Consider the following 21,052-nt stretch of genomic DNA (forward strand, 5'->3'; position numbering starts at 1 on the left):
TCGATCCCTTACTGTTAGCCAGTAGAATTCTTCGCAGGAGTTTCGTCAACACCACACAACCGTTAACCTGCTCACCAGAGATAACTTACCTATAGAAATTCCATGCCGACACCTTCCAATGACGTTGCGCTGAGTACAATTACTACGAAATCAATAAGACATCCTGAGCCCGTGCTCATTCACCAGTTGTACAAATACGTTTACTCCCCATTGACATCAACTACAGGTGTGACAATACATTCCAACCCGAAGTCATGTTGCATTTCTCTTCATATCAAGCAGCTCATTTCTGTCGTATCCAACCTTTCTCCGTATAGCAGCCAATATTCCAACTTAAGCCCGTAGACCTAGTCACTGTCCACCATGAGTTCCAAATCACTCTAAACTTTCCTCAAAATGTGTAGTTATCCTACCACGTAATCCATATGCTACCTTGCAACTCTCCCACTTTGGTCAAACCCTCTCCTTTAAGCAACTACTCAACTTCTGTTTCTCACGCTTGGCCTTCTAGGAACCTAACCACCACAAGACACCTCCCACATGTTCTTCCTCATCCTTCGCTGCCCAGTTGTTGCCTTAAATCAAAATCTATCTCTGTAGCACTTGAACCAATCGATTGATACCAACTTTAAGCCTTTCCGTGGATCATCTTTCTCGAGCCATCAATACTAGGAACACCTCTTCAGTCCTGAACTACTGCACATCGCGGTCTCTTATAGCCGCCTCCCCGATATCATTTCACAATACTCTACCCCAAAGGCGAATTTGGCACGTGAGTCGCCCGTGCTGTTATGAAGTGTAATGTGGGCACAAGATGCCAAGTGATTAGGGTTCACGAATTGGGACCCGTAATTTGTGATTTTGAGGTTTGGTACCTCGTGGAAATTCTTGGATAAACCTGCTGTGAAAGCGGTTATTCCTATTGAGTTGTCACTTGTTTTCCTTTATTTGGTTTCACCGGATTTGAACTGTGTTCAGCTTACTCTACAATGTTATTACTGTTGTGTCTCGTTACCAACTGTTGCTTTTAGTTCCTATCACAAAATATTGTATTATTATAGTCATCATGCCTAGCTTTAAATTGATATTGTACCCTGTTAGTTCAACATTTATACTTGTTAAGGTTGTTTAGTCCAGTAGTGTCTTGACTGTTCCTCGTCAATACACCACCGAGGTTAGTTTTGATACTTACTGGGGTACCGCTGTGGTGTACTCATGCTACGTTTCTGCATATTTTTTGTGCAGGTCCAGGTGCCTCGGATGTTGTTGATTATTAGCTAGTTGATCGAGCATTGCTGTGGAGACTCAAGGTAAACCTGTCGTCGCGTTCACATGCCTCAGAGTCACATTTTTAAACTTTCTCTTGTACTGTTTATTTCTCTTTCGGAACAGTTGTATTTAGGAATTTTCTAGCAAACTCTATAGAGCTTATGAGTTGTACTACCAGTTTTGGGATTGTAAGTTTTGTATAGAGATTTCTATTTAATATTTAACTGTTGTTGGTTGAATTTTGCTATTAATTCAGTAAGTGTTAGGCTTACATAGTCCCTAATACTAGGTGCCATCACGATATCCTACAGAGAAAAAATAGGATCGTGACAGAGAACCACTAACATTGCTAGAAAATGCTGACGGTGTTTTGTAAATTGCTAACAGTGCTTTATGAGCAGCTATTGATGCTTTGTGACCCGCTAACGGTTCTTTGTGCACCGCTAATAACATGAACTACTAATGGCGCTAACGATGCTTTGAGAACCTCTAATGGCGCCTTGTGAACTGCTAACACCACTTTGTGAAGCGCTAACAGAGCTTTATTAACCACTAACTATGTGAACTGCTAGTGGCGCTAACAGAGCTTTATGAGCAACTAACGACACTTTATGAACCGCTAACAGTGCTTTGTAGTGGTTCTAATGACACGTCGAGGGTCGTTAATGGTGCTTTGTGAATCGCTAACGACGCTTTGTGAACCACTAACAATATAAACCGCTAATACAACTTTGTGAATTGCTAATGAAGCTTTGTTAACTGTGTAAATCGCTAATGGCACTAATGCTGCTTTCTGAGCCACTAATGACACTTTATGAACCACTAACAATGCTTTGCAACCACTAGTAGTGCTTTGTGAACCGCTAACAGTGCTTTGTGAACCACTAACAATATTTTGTGAACCGCTAACGACATGAATGGTTAACGATGCTAACGATATTTCAGAATGATTAATGGTGCTTTGTGAACCGGGAATGGTGCATCGTGAACCGTAAAGGTAAAAATTATCTTTCAAAGGCATTAAGTACGTAAAACTTGTCTTTAAGATGCGTTAAGTACGTAAAAACTACATTTAACTCATGTTAAGTACGTAAAAATTACTTTTAAGACGCATTAAATACGTAAAACTTACATTTCTCACGCGTTATGTACGTAAAATTTGCATTTAAGACATGTTATGTATGTAAACATTCCCTTTAAGACACGTTAAGTACGTAAAATTACTGTGAAGATAAATATTGCATTTAAGTACGTTAAAACTACCTTTAAGACGAATTAAGTACGTAATAACTACCTTTAAGACGTGTTAAGTACATAAAATTATACTTAAGACGTGTTAAGTGTGTAAAAACTACCTTTAAGACGCATTAACAACGTAAAAACTGCCTTTAAGACGCGTTAACTACGTAAAAATTATTTTTAAGAAGCGTTTAGTAAGTAAAAATTACCTTTAAGACACGTTGAGTACATAAAAACTGCCTTTAAGACGCATTAAGTACGTAAAAACTATATTTAACACGCGTTAAGTATGTGAACTGTTTTAAGATGCATCAAGTACAATGATGTAGCCACACAATGCCAAGGATGGTCAAGCGAACACACTTCGCCGGATGATTATAATGTGTGTGTGTGTGTGTGTGTGTGTGTGTATATATATATGTTAAATATTATTTTATATGGCTATATATTATATTTTGAACACCCTTAACACAATTGAGTGAGGTAATCCAATAATCAAGAGCGTTCAAAATGAGGTATTGTTCACGGATTTGAATCCCTATCATTTTTATTTGCTCATTTTGTTTGCCAAAATAAAATGGAGACCACCATGTGTGGTCTATTTAACTCTTTTTCAATCTAAAAAATTCCTAATAAATAACTCTTAAAACTTAAAATTTGTGTAAAACAAACAACTAATCTAAAAAGTTGCTTCTTAAACAGTGTTTATAATTTAAAATTCAAGCTCTACAAAACTTTCTTCAACAAAAACTCACTATATACTACAAACCCTCTCGAGTCTCTCTTTTCTTTGGTTTTATGCTTACTTTATTAGTAAATTTTGTAACGACCGGCCGGTCATTTCGAGAGTTGTAGCATCATTCCTCCATTTATTTTTCATTTTGTTCTTTACTATTATTTTATGACGTATCGGGTTAGTTGGTTTGGGTCCGGAAGGATTTCGAAATGAATTGAGACACTTAGTCTCATAATTGAAAACTTAAGTTGAAAAAGTTGATCGGATGTTGACTTATGTGTAAACGACTCCGTATTTGAATTTTGATGGTATAGTTAGCTCCGTTGGGTGATTTTGGACTTAGTAGCGTGTCCGAATTATGTTTTGGAGGTCCGTAGTGGACTTAGGCTTGAAATGGCAAAAGTTAAATTTTTGGGAAAATTTGACCAGAAGTGGACTTTTTGATATCGGGTTCAGATTAGGATTCCGGAAGTTAGACCAGGTCCTTAGTTTCATGTGTGACTTGTGTGCAAAATTTGGGGTCAATCGGACATTATTTGATAGGTTGCAGCGTCGGTTGTAGAAATTAGAAATTTCAAAGTTCATTAGGCTTAAATCTATGTGTGATTCGTATTTTGATGTTGTTTGAGGTAGTTTGAGGGTTCGACTAAGTTTGTATGATGTTATGGGACTTGATGGTATGTTTGGTTGAGGTCCCGAGGGCCTCGGGTGAGTTTTGGATGGTTGGCGGATCATTTTTGGACTTGGCATGTTGGTTGAAGATTTCTGATTTTTGTTGGTTCTGGTTTCTTCTTACGCATTCACGAGAATGGTCTCGCATTCGCGAAGTGTAAATGGAGGCCGAGGAAGGTTTGTTCTTCGTATTCGCGAAGAAGAGGACGCGTTCGCGAAGGTCTGGGAGGAGAGTGCACAATGAACGTGAGATGGGTGACGCGTTCGCGAAGAAGAGAAAAGGCAACTGGGGACCCCATGTATTTGTTCTACGCGTTCGCGGAGGTGAGGTCGCGTTCGCGATGAGAGGAGTCAGTAAAGGTCCGCGTTCGCGAGTGATTTATCGCGTTTGCGAAGAAGTGATTCTTGGTCAGAGGAAATTGTGCTTCGCGAACACGAGGGTGCTTCCGCGTTCACGAAGGAGGCGTACCTGGGCAGAATAAAAGATTCAAAAACGAGGGTTTTGAGTTCATAACACAAAATTGAATTGAGAGCTCGGTAGAAGGCGATTTTTGGAGAGATTCTTGTGTGGGTGTTTAGGGTAAGTGATTCATATTTGGTTTTGGTTAATTTTCATGATTATGCCTTTGATTCCATCATTTAATTTGTGATTTGGGGTGAAAAATTGGGGGAAATGGAGAAAAGTTCTTAGGCTAGATTTTTGAGGTTTTGAATGGGATTTTGATATCGGATTTAAGTAAATTTGGTATGGTTAGACTCGTGGTTGAATGGGCTTTCGGGTTTTATAAATTTTGTTGGATTCTGAGACGTGGGCCCGTGGGCCGATTTTGTATTTTTTTATATTAAAACTTCAAATTGTTCTTATGGAATTGATTCCTTAGCGCATGTTGATTGTATTGTATTATTTGTGTCTAGATTCGAGACGTTCGAAGGTCGATTTGTGAGGCAAAGGCGTATTGGAGTAGGGATTTTTCTCGGATTGAGGTAAGTAACAGTTATAAATTTGGTTCTGAGGGTACGAAACCCCATGTTATGTGTATTGTGATTTAGTTGGAGGTGACGCTCATGCTAGGTGACGGACGTATACCGTAGAAATTGTGACTTGGTCCATTCCATGGAACTGCGAAGTCGAATAATTTGTTAATTAGCTATATTCTCCCCATGTGTTAAAGAAATTTGACTGCAAATCATGTTAGTAATCATGTTTAGGCTATGTCTTGGTACTGTTGGGACCCACAGAGGCCGTGTACTTATTGAATTATGTGTTATTTGTTGTTTGTACTCAGTCTCAGATTCTAATTTCCTATCATATCTCAGACTCTATTATTCCTTGTTGATACATCATGTTATTGTTGTTTGGGCAGAATTTCTTTCATAGTTTCTGAGAGCCCGAGAGACTGGAGATATTGATGACTGAGAGAGGCCGAGGGCATGATTGTGAGGATATTAATGAGATCGGGCTGCACACCGTATCATGTTTCATTGATTTTATGCCATGATTTAGCTTGATATAGCGCTTGGGCCGAATGAGCCCCTCCAGAGTCTATACGCATCCCTAGTGAGCTCAGGTACCTACTAAGTGCGAGTGCCGAGTGCTGAGTGCCGAGCGACTGAGAGGAATGAGTGACTGTGAGGAATGAGAGATGGTGAGGTTGGAGAGAAGGGGAGGAGTGAGTGACTGTTGCTCTGAGTGGCTGCATTTGATTTCATTGTTGTTGCACTTAGCTGCCATATATCACTTCTTTTGTTGAACTGAAATTGAACTATAACTGTGTAGCTCGTCACTATCTTTCAGTTCCTTATTTAGTATTGTTACTTACTGAGTTGGTTGTACTCACGCTACACCCTGCACTTCGTGTGCAGATTCAGGTGCTTCTGGGCACAATGGGTGTTGATTGCTTGGCACAATTGACTTTTCTAAGAGATTTCAAGGTAGTTGCCCAGTGTTCGCAATCCTTATTTCTTCCTCCCTATTTTTCCTTACATTGTATTTGGTTTTTGGACTATCTTAGACAGTGTATTCTAGACTTGTGACAGTAGACGCTCATGTACTCCGTGATACCCCGATTTGGGAGTTGTTATTCCGCGCTGTATTTTGGGTCTTTCTATTATGCTTATGAGAAATTGCTATTTAAACTGCTTTAAACCCATTTTTGTCAAAAGTGTTAGAATTATTTGTAAATGTCGGCTTGCCTAGTACCATGTTAGACGCCATCTTGACAGGTCAGAGTTTTGGGTCGTGACTAATTTCTTTTATTGTCTTGTTTTATGTTAGTTTTGATTTAGGAAACTATAATTCTTTTGCAAGTATTTTAATTGCTTAGCTAAATATTGTGTAGTTTGATTTAAAAATTTTCGATGCACCTATTCATCAAAAAATTTATTGATTTATTTTAAGTTTGAACATCTTTGGCGAGATTCACGGCTATTTCACTGGTTAAGTACGTAAAAATTGCCTTTAAAACGCGTTAAGAGCATATAAATTATCTTTAAGACGTGTTAAGCACATAAAAACTGCCTTTAAGACGCATTAAGTATGTAAAAAATGTCTTGTAACTTAAATTCATTATGCCACAAATCCATGCAGCAAGACGGTGCGGTTTTAAATTCCTTACGGACAAATATTAATTACTGTCGATTTTTCTTGTTCCCAAATCTATATTTTTCTAACAAATTGAAGGTAAAATCTATTGTGCTAGTAACAAATTCAAAAAGAGTGAACCATTTCCATGCCAAAATGAAAAAATAAGGGATTTTTATTGATCATTCTTAATTATGATCCCAAAAAAAAAAAGGAAGGAAGTTTGCAGTAGCACCTTATGTGTTTTAACGTAACATGCCCTAATCAAGGGCTTAAATAAATTGAAATAGAGGGAGTTTTTTTCTTCTTCTTCTTTTTTTCCCAATTAATCCAATGTTCTGTTGACGACCGCCACGTGTACACTCTCTTTCATCAACGGCCAAGATCTTGCTGATTATAATCGTACGGCCAAGATATTTTACAATATTTATACCCACAAACTTCTAAAACCCTACTACTGAGTACCGAGTACTGACTGAGCTCGGGTTTAAGGAAAAGTTTTCATCAACACAACAAAGGTACGTTTTTTCTTCTGCAAATTCTTCCTGTATATCTGTCTCCCGTTACATAGATTGTTATTATTTCAATTTGTTTCATTTGTTGCCACAGTTGTTTAGTTTTAGTCAAAAGGTTAGGGTTTTAGCCATTTCCATTCTGTTTCTTGAATACCAGTACTAGTTTACTACAATAAGTCTTGGTTTTGGATTTTTTCACTTTTTATATGATCTTTTTAACTAGTTATGCCTGCTCCTCCCGGTACAAAATTGTTATTTTAGATATCAATAGTGAGCACATTTGGATGCCGATTGTTGCTAATTAAAAAAATAAACTCATCTTTTTAATTGTTTTGTTGGTGGGGTTGGTGGATTTTTTGAATGCTAGAACGATTAGTTCATGACCCGTCTATTTTAGTGATTTCCTGCTTTTAGTTATATGAAAAATGTGGAATAATTTCTATGTGCTCCCTTCACGCTATTTTATATGATTTTGTTTGACTGAACATGTTAATTTGCGCTAGTTATGATATTCTTGCAAGTGGAAGAACATTTAGAAATAATGCTTGGAAAGTTAATTTTAATGTGTTTGGTATTAGAATGAATTTGGATTCTTGAAGTTGTATTGAATAATATTGTTAACGGGATGGATCACATATTTTGGGATGTTCCAAAATGGAAAGACTGTCGTATAAATTGGGACGAAAGGAATATGAACTTAGAGAAAAGTAACGATCCGTTCTTTTTCTTTTATGCACTGGTTCATAATATCTAGTGCCTTTCAGCAGTTTATGGTGGAAATGGAATTGATTCTATGACCAAAAATTTCTTCTGTATCTAACATCTTAATGTTTATTTTAATGTTGATGTTTAATAGTGACTCTTGGCGTTCTGTTCTTTTCATAGGTCTAAAGATGGCTTTTATCAATAGAATTGGAAATATGCTTAAACAGAGTGTAAGCAGACATGCGAACTTGGAACTGCGTGCCTCAAGAACATCACTTTACCAGGCTATAAGAAGCATGTCTTCTTCAAAGCTTTTTGTTGGAGGTAAAAGGATTTTGTTCCCCGTTGTACGAAGTAGCTATGTTATTTTTGTTGCTCTATAATTGTCAACTATTGACTGCAGGTCTCTCATGGGGCACTGATGAAACCTCTCTGAAAGAGGCATTCTCACAACATGGTGAAGTGATTGAAGGTATTTGTCTTGTGAATTTACCTCTGTTACTGTAAAATTTTACAGTGGACTCCATAAGTGTGGTTCACAGAGCCTATGAAATTAATTTTTGTTCTGAACAAATTAGAATATATATCACTGAAATTGATGAAAGGATAAAATCTGTGGTTCGTGCAGCTAGAATTATTATGGATCGTGACACAGGAAGATCCAGAGGATTTGGCTTTGTTAGTTTTACGTCAACTGAAGAAGCAGCAAGTGCATTGACTGCCTTGGATGGCCAGGTAATTATGTCCAGGTTTCTTTCTGAACTGCTGGTGAGAGTTATTCTCGAAGAATGACAAACGCCTTCAGCTTTTTTATTTACCTTCACTTTTTGGTGCCTTTCTTTCATATTGTCACCAAATTGCTTTTGTCTATTTCTTCAGTCAAATGAGATGAATTTTTTCGAACTAGCTTTTTGAGACCAGGATCAGGTGATATTTATTTAACTTTTCAGGATCTCCATGGGAGACAGATAAGGGTTAATTATGCCACAGAAAGGCCTCGTGGCAGTTTTGGGGGTGGTTATGGTAGCGGTGGTGGATATGGTGGGGGAGATGGAAGTTTTGCAGGTGCTGGAGGTTATGCATCCAGCAATTATGGAGGTGGTGGTAACTACGGTACCAACAACAGTTATCCTGCAGGTGGTGGCAACTATGGTGGAGGAGTGGGGTATGGTAGTGGTGAAGGTGACAACGATGCTGGAGGTGTCGGACAAGGCAGTTTTGGCGGTGGATATGGTGGTGGGAATACTGGAAATTACAACGCTAGTTTCACACCGGGTATGGTGGACAATGGTGTGGAAGAACAGCTTAGTGCAGACCAAGGGACTGAATCTGTAAACGGTGATTTCACAGCGGGTGCAGAAGGAAGTTACAGGGATGACGATGATGAGCCAAATGGCTATGCCAACTCCAGGGGTTCATAATATGTCTTATCTTGCCATTGAGGCAACAAAAGTATATTATATTTCCAGCAGGGTTGCTACTGATAGCTTAGTTTATCTAGTTTTATGTATGTGTAGGATTAAACTCTAGCCTTTTTTACCATCTCTCTTCTTTCTTTTTAAACGGTGTTCATTTTAATGGAGCTCTCCCAAGTACCGATTTTAAGCATTGTGCAGTGCTAATCGTTTGCTACTCTTTAGTTTCTTTAGACATTTGGGCGTGTACTCGAACTGAAATTTGAACAAGAAATAGGTATTGTAATGTTAAATTGATTAGATCCTATAATTATTTAGTGTAAATGTTTTACTTTACAGTCGGTAGAGTTAAACACATACTTGGATCTTCAAGTTGTTTTTATTCTAACTTTTACGTTGATAAAGTTCTATAAACACTCATAACTTGCTGATTACCTGCGAGTTTCAATGGCTGCTTATTGTTACTAAATACACAGATAATTAGTTCAACGAAACGGGTACCATTTCTTTGTTTCGGTGAGATAAATTCCTTCAAATTTTCAGACTGAAACTACAAGCAACAGCATCAAAGAATTTCTGGTTACTTCCTGGAGGAAAGGATAATGGAAATACAAGGCTTTGTCCACAAATACATAGTCCTCAATACTACAGAACCTTCTCTTTTTTCCTCTTTTCCCCCTTGAAGTTGCCCCCCTCCCCGTCTTTTTCTTTTGGGGGGGGGGGGGGGAGAGATGGGTACATATTAAATATTTCACAGTAAACATGATCCTCAGCCAAGGAAAATCCACCAGCCAGTTCCAGGTCCATTGAAAACGACCATTCATTTTCCAGTTAACATTCAGCTGTTGCCAAAATTTTCAAGAGAAGTGCGTTGTTGCCAAAATTTTCAAGAGAAGTGCAATGATCATTATTAAACAGCCCAAAATGGTTTCGGAGCTGCTACCACATTTGAGCTGCTTTTCAAAGGTCTGTCAATTGCTTCATCAGTGTCATCGTCGTCGTCATCATCCCCATATTCCATTAGCTGGACTAAAGTATCTGAGATGCACAAATTGTATCAAACCATTAAATAATCGGCATGGAGTAGCGGGCAGGGCAGGGTGAGGGGGTGAGGATAGTAGTCAAGGGTGGAGGGAGGGGAGGAAAAAATCAGCGTGAAATGCTACTTATGAAACTTGTTTTCCCTACTCCCACCAGGGAAGTCATTTTTCTGATATTTTTTTCTAGAGACCAACCAGACATGAAAAAATTGGAAAACATTGTCTCCCTTCATACCACGTCCTTAGTAACAAGAAATGCAAGAAAAGGAAGGGGGTGATGAAGGTCTGTAGGTCTCACTAATATACAAGCCAAGCAAGAGTTATTTAAATAACAACAACAACAACAACCCAGTATAATTCCACTAGTGGGGTCTGGGGAGGGTAGTGTGTACGCAGACCTTATCCCTACCCTGGGTAGGGAGGCTGTTTCCGATAGACCCTCCCTCGGCTCCCTCCCTCCAAGAACTCCCCACCTTGCTCTTGGGGTGACTCGAACTCACAACCTCTTGGATGGAAGTGGAGGGTGCTTACCACTAGAGCAACCCACTCTTGTCTAACAAGAGTTATTTAAATCTTGAGACCAAAAAGCTAGAGTACTGGCAAATACCTGGAACAATTTTACATGGTGTTCTATGAGCTACATTGTTAGCATGCACTTTCTCTGTTGATGAATGAAACTTTGGTGGTGGTGGTGGTGAAGGCATCGTTCTAGGAGGTGGAGGTGCCATCGGACTGGATAATGGCTGAACCAACTTTTTCGGAGCCGCTCCAATGTTGTATCTATCACCTGCGTCTGACATTCGTTTCTGAGGCGTTGGGAGCTCTGAACCCTGCAATGAATTCTGACAACCAAAGGGGGAGATGGAGTCCATCCATAAAACTTATCAATTCAAGGAAAGGGAGGTAAAAGTTTTGAGTTTTTCGAAAACATACTTGAACATTCTTTTACTTGTATAGTAGCAGGCAAGTGAAGTTTAAAATAAATGTGTGATCCTAAGAATTATTGATTTCAACTTGAATAACTTGGAAGCGTGGGATATGCAACTTGACTTTTCTTCTATCACTTGCTACGAGGAGCTTAGATCATTATGTGTGGAAAATCAAAAAATTGCAGATGCCCAAAACAAAAACATTTTCAGAGTGAAGTAGAAATTGTTTGAAAGCCTCCCGTGCAGAATGTAATGTGACCTCAGTCTTATTACCCTTTGAATAGTTGAAGCATTATTGGATTACGCATGTGCATTTCAAATTAGTGTATGAACAATTGACAGAATGCCAAAACCAGAAGGGGTATGGTCTCTATGCATCGGAACCATAAAAAAGAACTGAAATAGCATGCAGCAACCCATGCCTCCTCCATATCCCAGAATCCTGTGAAACATACAAAGGTCCAACAGAGTTCCACTATCAGCCTGTTAGCTTCATACAAGGTCAGAGAAATTACCTGGAATATCAAGTAGAAAAGGTTAGACCAGAAATAAATATATGCATTTTATCTGAAAAATGTAAGGAAATTTGAGGAATTTCAGATGCTCAATTTGGAACAGCAATGTAATACAAATTTAAAGTGAGAACCAAGGAAGTCCCGTTCTTTGTCCCCCCCCCCCCCAACCCACCCAACAGGCAAATGTTACAAAATAACCAAAGCAATTAAGGGAAAGAATCAAACTAATAAACTCCTAAGGGGATGGATATAAGGCTCTTTAAATTAACTAGCAAATTGGAATTTCAGAGCCAGATCGGTATGCAGCCCATGGATTGCTAGTTGCCACACGTGAGGGCTGAATAGAAACTAAGATGTTCGGTGAAGGCAAACTAAGTTTAAAAGAGACCCAAAAATAGGAGAATCTGATAAAACCAGATTTTGCCTATCATCATGATACACAAGCTGCACTTCATCCTTTATTAATACCATTGATATAGTGAAGGCAAAGTAAGAATTTAATCACATACACAGGATACTCCTGTGCAGAAGACCACTCAAGCTGTAAGAAATAATTAAGGACATAACTTATTATACAACGAGGCAGATATACAGGCTATTGCTACGATGCCACAGTTTATGAAAGGTTGGTTTCAGCATAAATTTGGAGAAACCACAGGAGCTTCGAAAGTAGGTGAAGAGGCCCTCCAAATGAGGAATAGGAATCAATACAACTTCAGTGACCTCTCAGCCACAACCACTAAGGGAAACTTCTTCTTTTTTTTCTTTTTTTTTTGAGAAAACATGTATATATATAATCAACAGCACAAAGTTTGTGCTGGATACCAAAATATGGACATCACATCAGTGAAAAGCCAAAAACCTACAATCCTTGTTCTTCTAAAACTTTTAGAATTGAATCGGGGTCATCTACATATTCAAAGGTGGATCCAGGATTTTGGGAAGATGAGTGCACTATTACGAAGAGGTAGATCCAGGATATAAATTTTACGGGTTTAACCTTTAGTTCTTACTATTGCACTCATTAGCTTTTGGAATTATAAGTTCAAAATTAATTTTTCTAAAAATAGTAATAGTAATTTTCTTACATATATATCTAGTACTTTGTGTAGAAAATGGTGGAATTAGTTGAACCCATTGACAATATGTTACATAATCTACTGCTACTAGTTTTAATATACACATTTGGTTTAATTATATAAAATTTTACGGTGATAAAAGAAGAATAGGAATGTGTCAGACTTGGAAATTTTCAAAGACCAAACCAAAAAAAAAAAAAAAAGTACTTAATTAATACGCAAGAAGTGACACCGGACATGCCCGTCTCCCGTGGTTGTGCCCAATTCTAGAAAAACAAAAAGGAAAAATACAACAAGATTGACATAAGATTTGAACTCCCAACCTTACTTAGAGAGGTGCACCAAATAACCATTGCATCATACGATACTTTGAGCTTGGGTGTGTGCGCGTGCGCACACACACACACACACACACACATATAAGTATTTTTGAAAAAATATAACATTACTATACACGACCTAGGGAGGGGAGCATAGGTTCACATGCCCCAGGAACCCCCTTCTAGATACGACACTGTATATATTCTAATTTACACCAAAAACTAAGGGAAACTTGTTTTATACAAACTGACATCTTTTTTCAGTTATATCATCATTCTAGCAATCGATTAGCCAGATACCACATAGTGAATGGTCAAAGAGCAGTACTTGGAGAGGTGCTTTTGATCCGTTCAGATTAGTGATACATGTACGCCTCAATCTTCCACTATGTAGTTGGAACTGTAGTAGTGCCAGTACTCATATATAATCTACCTTTTTATTAATTTTGGATCATCTATCATTTTAGTCCTCATCCAAAAGAAAGGCTATTGGAGCAAAACTTTTTGCACCACTAGTGCCCCGTTGCATACTTCAACAAGCAGAAAATGATAACAGAAGAACCCCTGAATACTCCAGTCTAGATTCCTTTGCCAGAAATTATAACAAGAAATGCTTTCAGTGTTCATTTCTTACCAATATAATCTTCGCATCAAAAGCTAGTAAAAGGCAATTGCCTGGAGAGACCTTAGTATAGGTCAAGGAGATTTAGCACATACCTGGTTTACAGTTACTTGGCTCTTTCCAGCAGCCGGCAGCTCCTGAAATTTACGCTTCTGTGCAGGGCGCTTGTCCTTCTCAGAACCTATACTTATCTGTGAAGTGATGCTTGCTCCTGTTGTTGCCGGAGCAACTGTGGCAGTGACTGGAGAAGTAGAATGCCTAAGAGCCAAAGCAACTTGCTGCAGAGGAGTGGCTTGTGGATATATACCATCATAACCAATATAGCTTGTTCTACTTGTAACTAATTGATGAGGATAGCAACCAGTGGGAGGTTGAGATGGCACAGGATTCAGTGAACCAACAGATTGAGGCACTGTACCCTGAGAAACAACATTAGTCACACCTGCAGCTGCAGTCACGGGAACTGCTGCTGCTGTTGTGGAGCTCAGAATCTGTGCAGCTACATTGGCTGCAGGTATGTTATTGACTTCTGATTCACTTCCAGAACCCTGAATGCTGGCTAATGGTTGTGGTGGAGGTGGAACAGCACCATAAACCTTACAAGAAGAGACTCTGCACAATGACAGTCACAAAAATGAGGATTCGGGTATGTCTAACAACAGAAGAAACAGAATCATACCAAACAACAACCCATATAAACCTCTTCTGAACAAAATGCTGCAATCACATTTTATACACTCAAAGAAACATGCATACCTAGAAGCACCACACTCTGCACATATAGTATCCAAAAGATTTTCTGCCAAAAGCTTTGCACGCTCAAGACTTGCACTGTTATTGCTTGATATGAGTAAATGCAGAGGTTGATGCAAATCTGCACATAAAAAGAAAACATTCAAGAGGAATCTTTGTTATAACCAAGAAATCCCCCAGGGCCAGTGGTGCACAGTTGATAACTGATCTTGTCATGCTAACTACGGAGCAAGGGGAAAAATTGCATCAAAAATCAACAAATAGGCACCTTCACCCTGTTCTCCATCTGAATATCCCGTACCACGCCCTCGTAGCAAGACAGTCGCTCCAGTTTCATTTATAATGTGATTTATATACTGATCCTGCACTTACAAAAGCCAACCACCAGCACAGAAGAAAAACTCTCCAAATGGACGGAGATGTCAGAGAAAGCTCAGAACATTAGAATCTCTTGGCTTTCTATAAATTAGAATAAATTTAAGAAGAGTACATCAAGCATCAATGCATGCCAAACAGGGTGGGAAACAGATTACACAGAAACTACTGGAAAGAAACAATCATATAATTACTCAGACCAGAATCTGATCAATGAAGAGAAACAATAATTAATTGATTCCAACATCAGATCAATAACAGAGAAGTAACGACTGGTTGTACATTCCCGATATCTGAACTTGCAAGCAACTCATAACAAATAGAGAAAAGAAATTGAAAAGGCAAATGGATAAAAAATCATACAATAAAAGGTTCCGCCATTTTATGTCGCTAACAATGCGAGAGATTATCCGTTGAAAATTTCCCAAAACAGTTAACCCTCGACCATACCACCATAACTCAACAAACCAGGGAAAAAAGGGCAAAGTTTGATAGAGGGAGCTCACATTTGGTCCACGAATGCGCGCAGCAATATTTGCTGATGGATCAGCATCAAAGCCCAGGTAGACACAGGTGCTAAGCAGATGATTGACCTGATGGTAAAAGAGTTAGATGTTACAGTAATTTTCTGGGTTCAGCTCCTGTCAAACCTCACCAGATACTACTTACCTTCAATCCATTGTTAACAGTACCTTGCTTCAGCATTTCCTCCACTATAGCAGCAGCACGATCAACTGCTTTGATCCTCTCCAGTGTTGTTTCTAGCTGAACCAACCATAGTACATGTAAATACACCGTAACAATAACTTTACACAGTAAAGTGAGGTCAAAACATTAAGAACTTGAAAGATTACAGAGATAAGTCCCACTTCAATGAATGTCAATATTTCTTCATAATGTGACCCAAGATAAGTTCAACTTCCCTATGAGGAAATTTTTATCGAATATATCATCACCAAAAAGTTAATGAGAGCCCCCTTTTACATTTCTCTACTCAACTTTTCTTTTTTTAATTTGTTCCTAAGAAAGCAAAAGTTATTAGTGAACTTGTAACTCTAAACTTAGCCAAGTCAAACGTGAGCATTAAATTTGAGATGGATAGACAAAAAATGTAGACATTAAAAAACAAAAAATTAGAAAGGTTCAGAAATGTGCCACAGCTTTTGCTTTAAAAGAGAAAAGATTTTCCAAGATTCTACCGTCATATGTAGTAATTCGTATATATTGGATAAATCAGGAAAAAAACTAGCAGTAAATGAACTCTAAGCTAGAGAATAGAACAAAAGAAATATTGGTGGTAACCACTTCAATGATTGGAAAAACACAGAAACGAAACTAAGAGAAACAAGTTAACAATAGGCAAATGTGTTGAGTAATTAAAATGCTCACAAATGATTCATCTATGAAATTTGGTGACGGACAAACTTTATTAGCAATCTTCCTGAACCAAATGGTGCATCTTAAAAGCAAACAACTAAAATTGCTTACATGTGCCCCAGCAGAAATATGAAGGTAGAGGGGTTTTTCACCATCAGATGGTGCATTTGGAGGCCTGTATCTACCCCTGCAATAGCCAGGTTAAACAGGTATTATACTACAAATAAAAGCTAAACAATGAGCAAGATAAGACTTCATGATGTACTACCTAGTTATAACCACAGCACCCGAGCTCTTCTGAATCTGCAGAAACAATGATAATTAATCAATAAATAAGGTGCATAACCTTAATATAATCAGTATTTGCTTCTTGACTCCTCTTTAGTATTATAGAACCCATTAACAATATTCACCTCTTCCTGGGTTTGGCGCTTTGTGAGCCTGTAGCGAACAGCCGGATCAGCGTCATTAATGACAATTTCTCTTGCTATCAACTCATCCTGAATTTTCGGCTGCAATAGTTCATGATTAGAAAATCAGAAGTGACCCAAACAAAAAAGGAAGCTGATGTTAAACAACAGTATGTAGAAGGATAATGGGAAAATGGCATAAAGCGCATGGCAGATTCAATATAAACTCAAAGGACGCATAACAAACACATTAACTGTTGATTTGCAGTAGGACAACCGCAGGAAAGTGAACCAGAAAACGTGTTGATTTTGATGACAATATAAGGAGGTAGATAATGGGAAAAGGCTACTGACAACAGAAATAATGTCCGCCCCCAAAGAAAAAAAAAAGAGATGCACATGTTGGCTGATATGTGGATCATGCATTTGGATAATAACTCATAGAGCTAGGTAACAACCCTCAAGTAATAGGGGAAACCTTCCAAGCTAGAAAAGAATAAGCAGCATCTTCTCCGATAATCTTACTTGAATTAAGTTTTGGGCAACAATGAGAGGATGTTGCTGCACTGTAGTAGCACCAATAGCGGTAAGAGGATTCATAAAAGCAGCACCTAAGACTGGAGCTACACCGGGTAATGGGACACCAGCAAGAGATCCCATGTTTGCCACTGGAAAAATCCCAGATACTGCAACTCCATCTGGAACAAATGTCTCCGCAGGCTGATCCCACTTTCTCCTCTTCCTGGAAGATGTTGAAAAGTTAAACCACCAGAAGAGCTTACTTAGAACTTCTTATTAGACTATGAAATGTTGCCGACATGATTGAACATTTTTTTTTCTTATACTAACCAATCAATCAAATAATTTCATCGGTATGAGCTTCGCATCTAGTTTGCGTCACATGCCGGTACCAAGCGCACAAAAAGAGAGGATGGTTACTGTAGGTACACCAACACAAAACCAATCAAATTTATGATATGAATCTCAACTATGACTCAATCCTAAAGTAGCTGGGTCCAGTTATGTGAATCTCTATATCAATTCAGCTCTATTTGGCCCCAGTACATAATCTTTTATGCTTATTTTTTTCTGCTTCTGCAGCATAATGCAAACAACCCCACTAATATTTATTGTGTTAAACCTGATTCTCTAACAAAAACAAAAACTACTACTACCCCTTAGCCCCAAACAAGTTGGGGTCGGCTATATGGATTCTCACTGAACACGTTACTAATTTAAATCATCTAATGCCAATATTATGTTAATAAAAATAAAAAAGTATTAGAAATTCTGTATATCTCATAAATGTATAAATCTCTGAAAGGTTAAACCACTACTAGCGAGTATAAGATCTTCCGTGTGCAAATACTACTGCCATTACCTCAATACTAGTTGTTCCTATAGAGTTGCAATTGTATATACAAATTTAGCTGTCCAATTTTTTCAGCTTAGCATCAGACTAAAAGGACATGACAATCTCATGAAGCCAATAGTACATTAAAAGGAATAAACCGTGGAGAAGTAGACACAATCATGTGAATATTCAATCAGCTAGGCCAAATCCCAAGCTAGTGAAGGTATACACGATCAATCAAAAACATGATCAGGAGATAGGGAACAAAATTTAATCAATACGTGAAGTTTCAATTCTGACCTAAGTCAATGATATTAAGGGAAACTTAGATCTCAATTGAAGTGGATTGCCTTCGATAAATAAAATTAAAGATGAAAATTTTATGCACCTTTGCTTCGTTGATGAGGAATTGGAGTCTAAGGATTCGGAAGATGAAACTCTAGGGCAATTATCCTCCGTCATCGCTTAAGAAATTTCTAGTTCGTTTGATTGCAATGCTTCTTTTGATTCAACGGAGCGGAAGAATGATTGAATTTCACAAAAATAAGGATTTCAGACGCATCTAATTGTAAGAATTAGTGGCGTCGAGACTCCACATTGCATTTGGATTTCGGTGCGAACGGCCAAATGCTGAGGCGCTGCTTGCCAGGGATGTGAATCTCGTGGCATGCACGTGCTAAGAATTAAACGGTCTACTAAATATAATTTTATGCAATACTGAAATAACAAAGCTGGAATAGCTCAGTTGGTTAGAGCGTGTGGCTGTTAACCACAAGGTCGGAGGTTCAAGCCCTCCTTCTAGCGTTTCAAATAATTGTTTTTTTCTTTTTGGAATACCACTTGGAGTAGGATATTTATAGTATAAGGATAAGGAATATACATGATTAATTTTAAAATGCATTGTATATAGCCATATTACCCTTATCGATAATAAATATGGAATTGATTTCTCTCATCTTTAAGTTTTGTTCTTTCGAACAATTAATTTTAATTGCTTTAGAAAAGATATGAGCAATCGACAACAATTCTTTTTTCTTTTGTATTAGAAACTTTCATTTTGTTCATTTGGAATATCAATTTTCTTTCTTACCACAAAAGTTCGAATATGAGCAAATTTAATGCTCCAAATAACAAGCAAAAGATTAACAAAAGTCCTTCTTTGACAATTTGTGAGATTAGATGTGTAATTAAGTTGTTAAAGTTCATATATAGTAAGTGGGCCCTCTTGGCCACATGATCCATTTTCAAACTTGATTTGGCCAAGTTTTAATTATTGTAGGATTGACTTTCATGCTTAATTAGTGCTTAAGTAGGATTATAAAGTGAAAGGGGGAAATTCAGTCTTTATCTCTAATGTTTCACTTATTACACTTTGTAAGCCTAATATTTTCATATTTAAAATTAAAAAAATCCCCAACCCTTCCCGTCGTTTCTACCATCCCAATCCCCATTCCCACAGCTGAATCCTCCATTGCAGCTTGCTTTTCTTGTATTCTCACACATAAGTCGTCTCTCTTCTTCTCCATTCCTCTCAAAGCCTCATTCTTTTGATATATCGTTTAAGGAGAGGAAATCGAAAAATTGGAGATTTTTGGATCTGGCGAATTTGGGAATGAAATTGGTGGTACAACTGTTCACTATCCCCAAGAAGACAAGCTCGAACAATTCCTAAATTATAAATATTAAGATTCTTATGTCTAACTAATTAACTAACAACTTAAAATAGTAGATTAACAACTAAAGATAAGGAATATACGTGATTAATTTTAAAATGCATTATATATAGCCATATTACACGAGTGATTAAAGTACCCTTTTCGATAATAAATATGGAATTGATTTCTCTCATCTTTAAGTTTTGTTCTTTCGAACAATTAATTTTAATTGCTTTAGAAAAGATATGAGCAATCGACAATAATTCTTTTTTCTTTTGTATTAGAAACTTTTATTTTGTTCATTTGGAATATCAATTTTCTTTCTTACCACAAAAGTTCGAATATGAGCAAATTTAATGCTCCAAAAAACAAGCAAAAGATTAATAAAAGTCCTTCCTTGACAATTTATGAGATTAGATGTGTAATTAAGTTGTTAAAGTTCATATATAGTAAGTGGGGCCTCTTGGCCACATGATCCATTTTCAAACTTGATTTGGCCAAGTTTTAATTATTGTAGGACTGACTTTCATGCTTAATTAGTGCTTAAGTATGATTATAAAGTGAAGGGGGGAAATTCAGTCTTTATCTCTAATGTTTCACTTATTACACTTTGTAAGCCTAATATTTCCATATTTAAAATAAAAAAATCCCCAACCCTTCCCGTCGTTTCTGCCGTCCCAATCCCCATTCCCACAGCTGAATCCTCCATTTCAGCTTGCTTTTCTTGTATTCTCACACATAGGTCATCTCCCTTCTTCTCCATTCCTCTCAAAGCCTCATTCTTTTGATATATCGTTTAAGGAGAGGAAATCGGAAAATTGGAGATTTTTGGATATGGCGAATTTGGGAATGAAATTGGTGGTACAACTGTTCACTATCACCAAGAAGACAAGCTCGAACAATTCCTAAATTATAAATATTAAGATTCTTATGTCTAACTAATTAACTAACAACTTAAAATAGTAAATTAACAACTAAAGATACAAGATTAAGGAGGTCTAGAGTTATGATTTCCCCAATAGTCGGAATCCTTCCCACTACGTCTCCTATAATTTTGCCTAATTATTCGCTACTGATCGTGAGCACTTTAGGTGTCGTAATTCTCTCCCGAGCAACTACTACAATTTACTAGATATATTCTCTCGAACTACGCTAGCTGGCACTATCTTACCGCTTACTATGACCACGTCAAGACTTTGTTATTCTTAAACCCACCTTTAAGCCTGCCGTATTGATTCCTCATATATGTTAGGAGTGACATTGTTCAATAACTACCTAAATATGTACCCTTTCCCAAGCAATACATAATAAATAGTCATAGTCAATTGATGGTCATTCAATCAACAGAAATAAACATGTAGTTAAACAAGTAAAGAAATTCAAAGGCTAAATTATATTCAAACTTAACAAGAATTCATCTTCCAAAAGGTTCCATCAAAACCCTAAATGATAAATTAGCTACTCATATTAGTATGTGAAAATACAACACTA

At 37.6% G+C, this 21,052-nt stretch overlaps 2 protein-coding genes and 1 non-coding gene across 8 annotated transcripts; 2 read left to right on the top strand and 1 right to left on the bottom strand.

Moving 5' to 3' along the window:
• Positions 1–6,882: 6,882 nt before the first annotated feature.
• LOC107818798 (uncharacterized) lies at positions 6,883–9,464 on the top strand. Its single transcript, XM_016644848.2, has 5 exons — positions 6,883–7,015; positions 7,898–8,041; positions 8,121–8,189; positions 8,346–8,452; positions 8,668–9,464. Exons 2-5 carry the CDS (start codon positions 7,906–7,908, stop codon positions 9,136–9,138), a joined length of 783 nt encoding a protein of 260 aa, XP_016500334.2. The 5' UTR covers positions 6,883–7,015; positions 7,898–7,905; the 3' UTR covers positions 9,139–9,464.
• A 171-nt stretch (positions 9,465–9,635) lies between these two features.
• LOC107769386 (protein RIK) lies at positions 9,636–18,577 on the bottom strand. 6 transcript variants are annotated; one of them, XR_012701233.1, is made up of 13 exons: positions 18,295–18,577; positions 17,078–17,294; positions 16,556–16,654; positions 16,411–16,445; positions 16,254–16,329; positions 15,435–15,530; positions 15,272–15,358; positions 14,659–14,752; positions 14,394–14,511; positions 13,733–14,249; positions 11,375–11,616; positions 10,780–11,014; positions 9,636–10,170 (listed from the first exon to the last, which is right to left on the bottom strand). XR_012701233.1 is itself a non-coding variant. In XM_075234381.1 (13 exons), the coding sequence occupies exons 3-13, from the start codon at positions 17,210–17,212 to the stop codon at positions 10,043–10,045; spliced, it is 1,620 nt and encodes a 539-aa protein (XP_075090482.1). In that variant the 5' UTR covers positions 17,213–17,294; positions 17,402–17,490; positions 18,295–18,527; the 3' UTR covers positions 9,636–10,042. The 6 variants fall into 6 exon arrangements, 2 of the variants coding, with proteins under 2 accessions (XP_075090482.1, XP_075090481.1); XM_075234381.1 differs by lacking the exon at positions 11,375–11,616 and adding an exon at positions 17,402–17,490 and having other exon boundaries at positions 18,295–18,527; XR_012701234.1 differs by having other exon boundaries at positions 10,780–11,543.
• Positions 18,578–18,636: 59 nt separating this feature from the next.
• On the top strand, positions 18,637–18,710 carry TRNAN-GUU (transfer RNA asparagine (anticodon GUU)). Its single transcript has one exon. It is a non-coding gene; the product is annotated as a tRNA-Asn (tRNA).
• Positions 18,711–21,052: the final 2,342 nt, after the last annotated feature.

Source organism: Nicotiana tabacum, chromosome 17 (genome assembly GCF_000715075.1).
Source record: "Nicotiana tabacum cultivar K326 chromosome 17, ASM71507v2, whole genome shotgun sequence".
In the NCBI taxonomy this organism is placed as follows: Eukaryota; Viridiplantae; Streptophyta; class Magnoliopsida; order Solanales; family Solanaceae; genus Nicotiana; species Nicotiana tabacum.

Coding starts and splice junctions, on each gene's coding strand:
- LOC107818798 (XM_016644848.2), top strand. CDS start 7,906: ATGGCTTTTATCAATAGAATTGGAAATATGCTTAAACAGAGTGTAAGC. Junction 8,042..8,120: donor TTCAAAGCTTTTTGTTGGAG/GTAAAAGGATTT, acceptor TATTGACTGCAG/GTCTCTCATGGGGCACTGAT. Junction 8,453..8,667: donor TGACTGCCTTGGATGGCCAG/GTAATTATGTCC, acceptor TTAACTTTTCAG/GATCTCCATGGGAGACAGAT.
- LOC107769386 (XM_075234380.1), bottom strand. CDS start 18,368: ATGACGGAGGATAATTGCCCTAGAGTTTCATCTTCCGAATCCTTAGAC. Junction 16,330..16,410: donor GGTGCTGTGGTTATAACTAG/GTAGTACATCAT, acceptor TGGCTATTGCAG/GGGTAGATACAGGCCTCCAA. Junction 11,015..13,732: donor GCCAAGTAACTGTAAACCAG/GTATGTGCTAAA, acceptor TTTGGTTGTCAG/AATTCATTGCAGGGTTCAGA.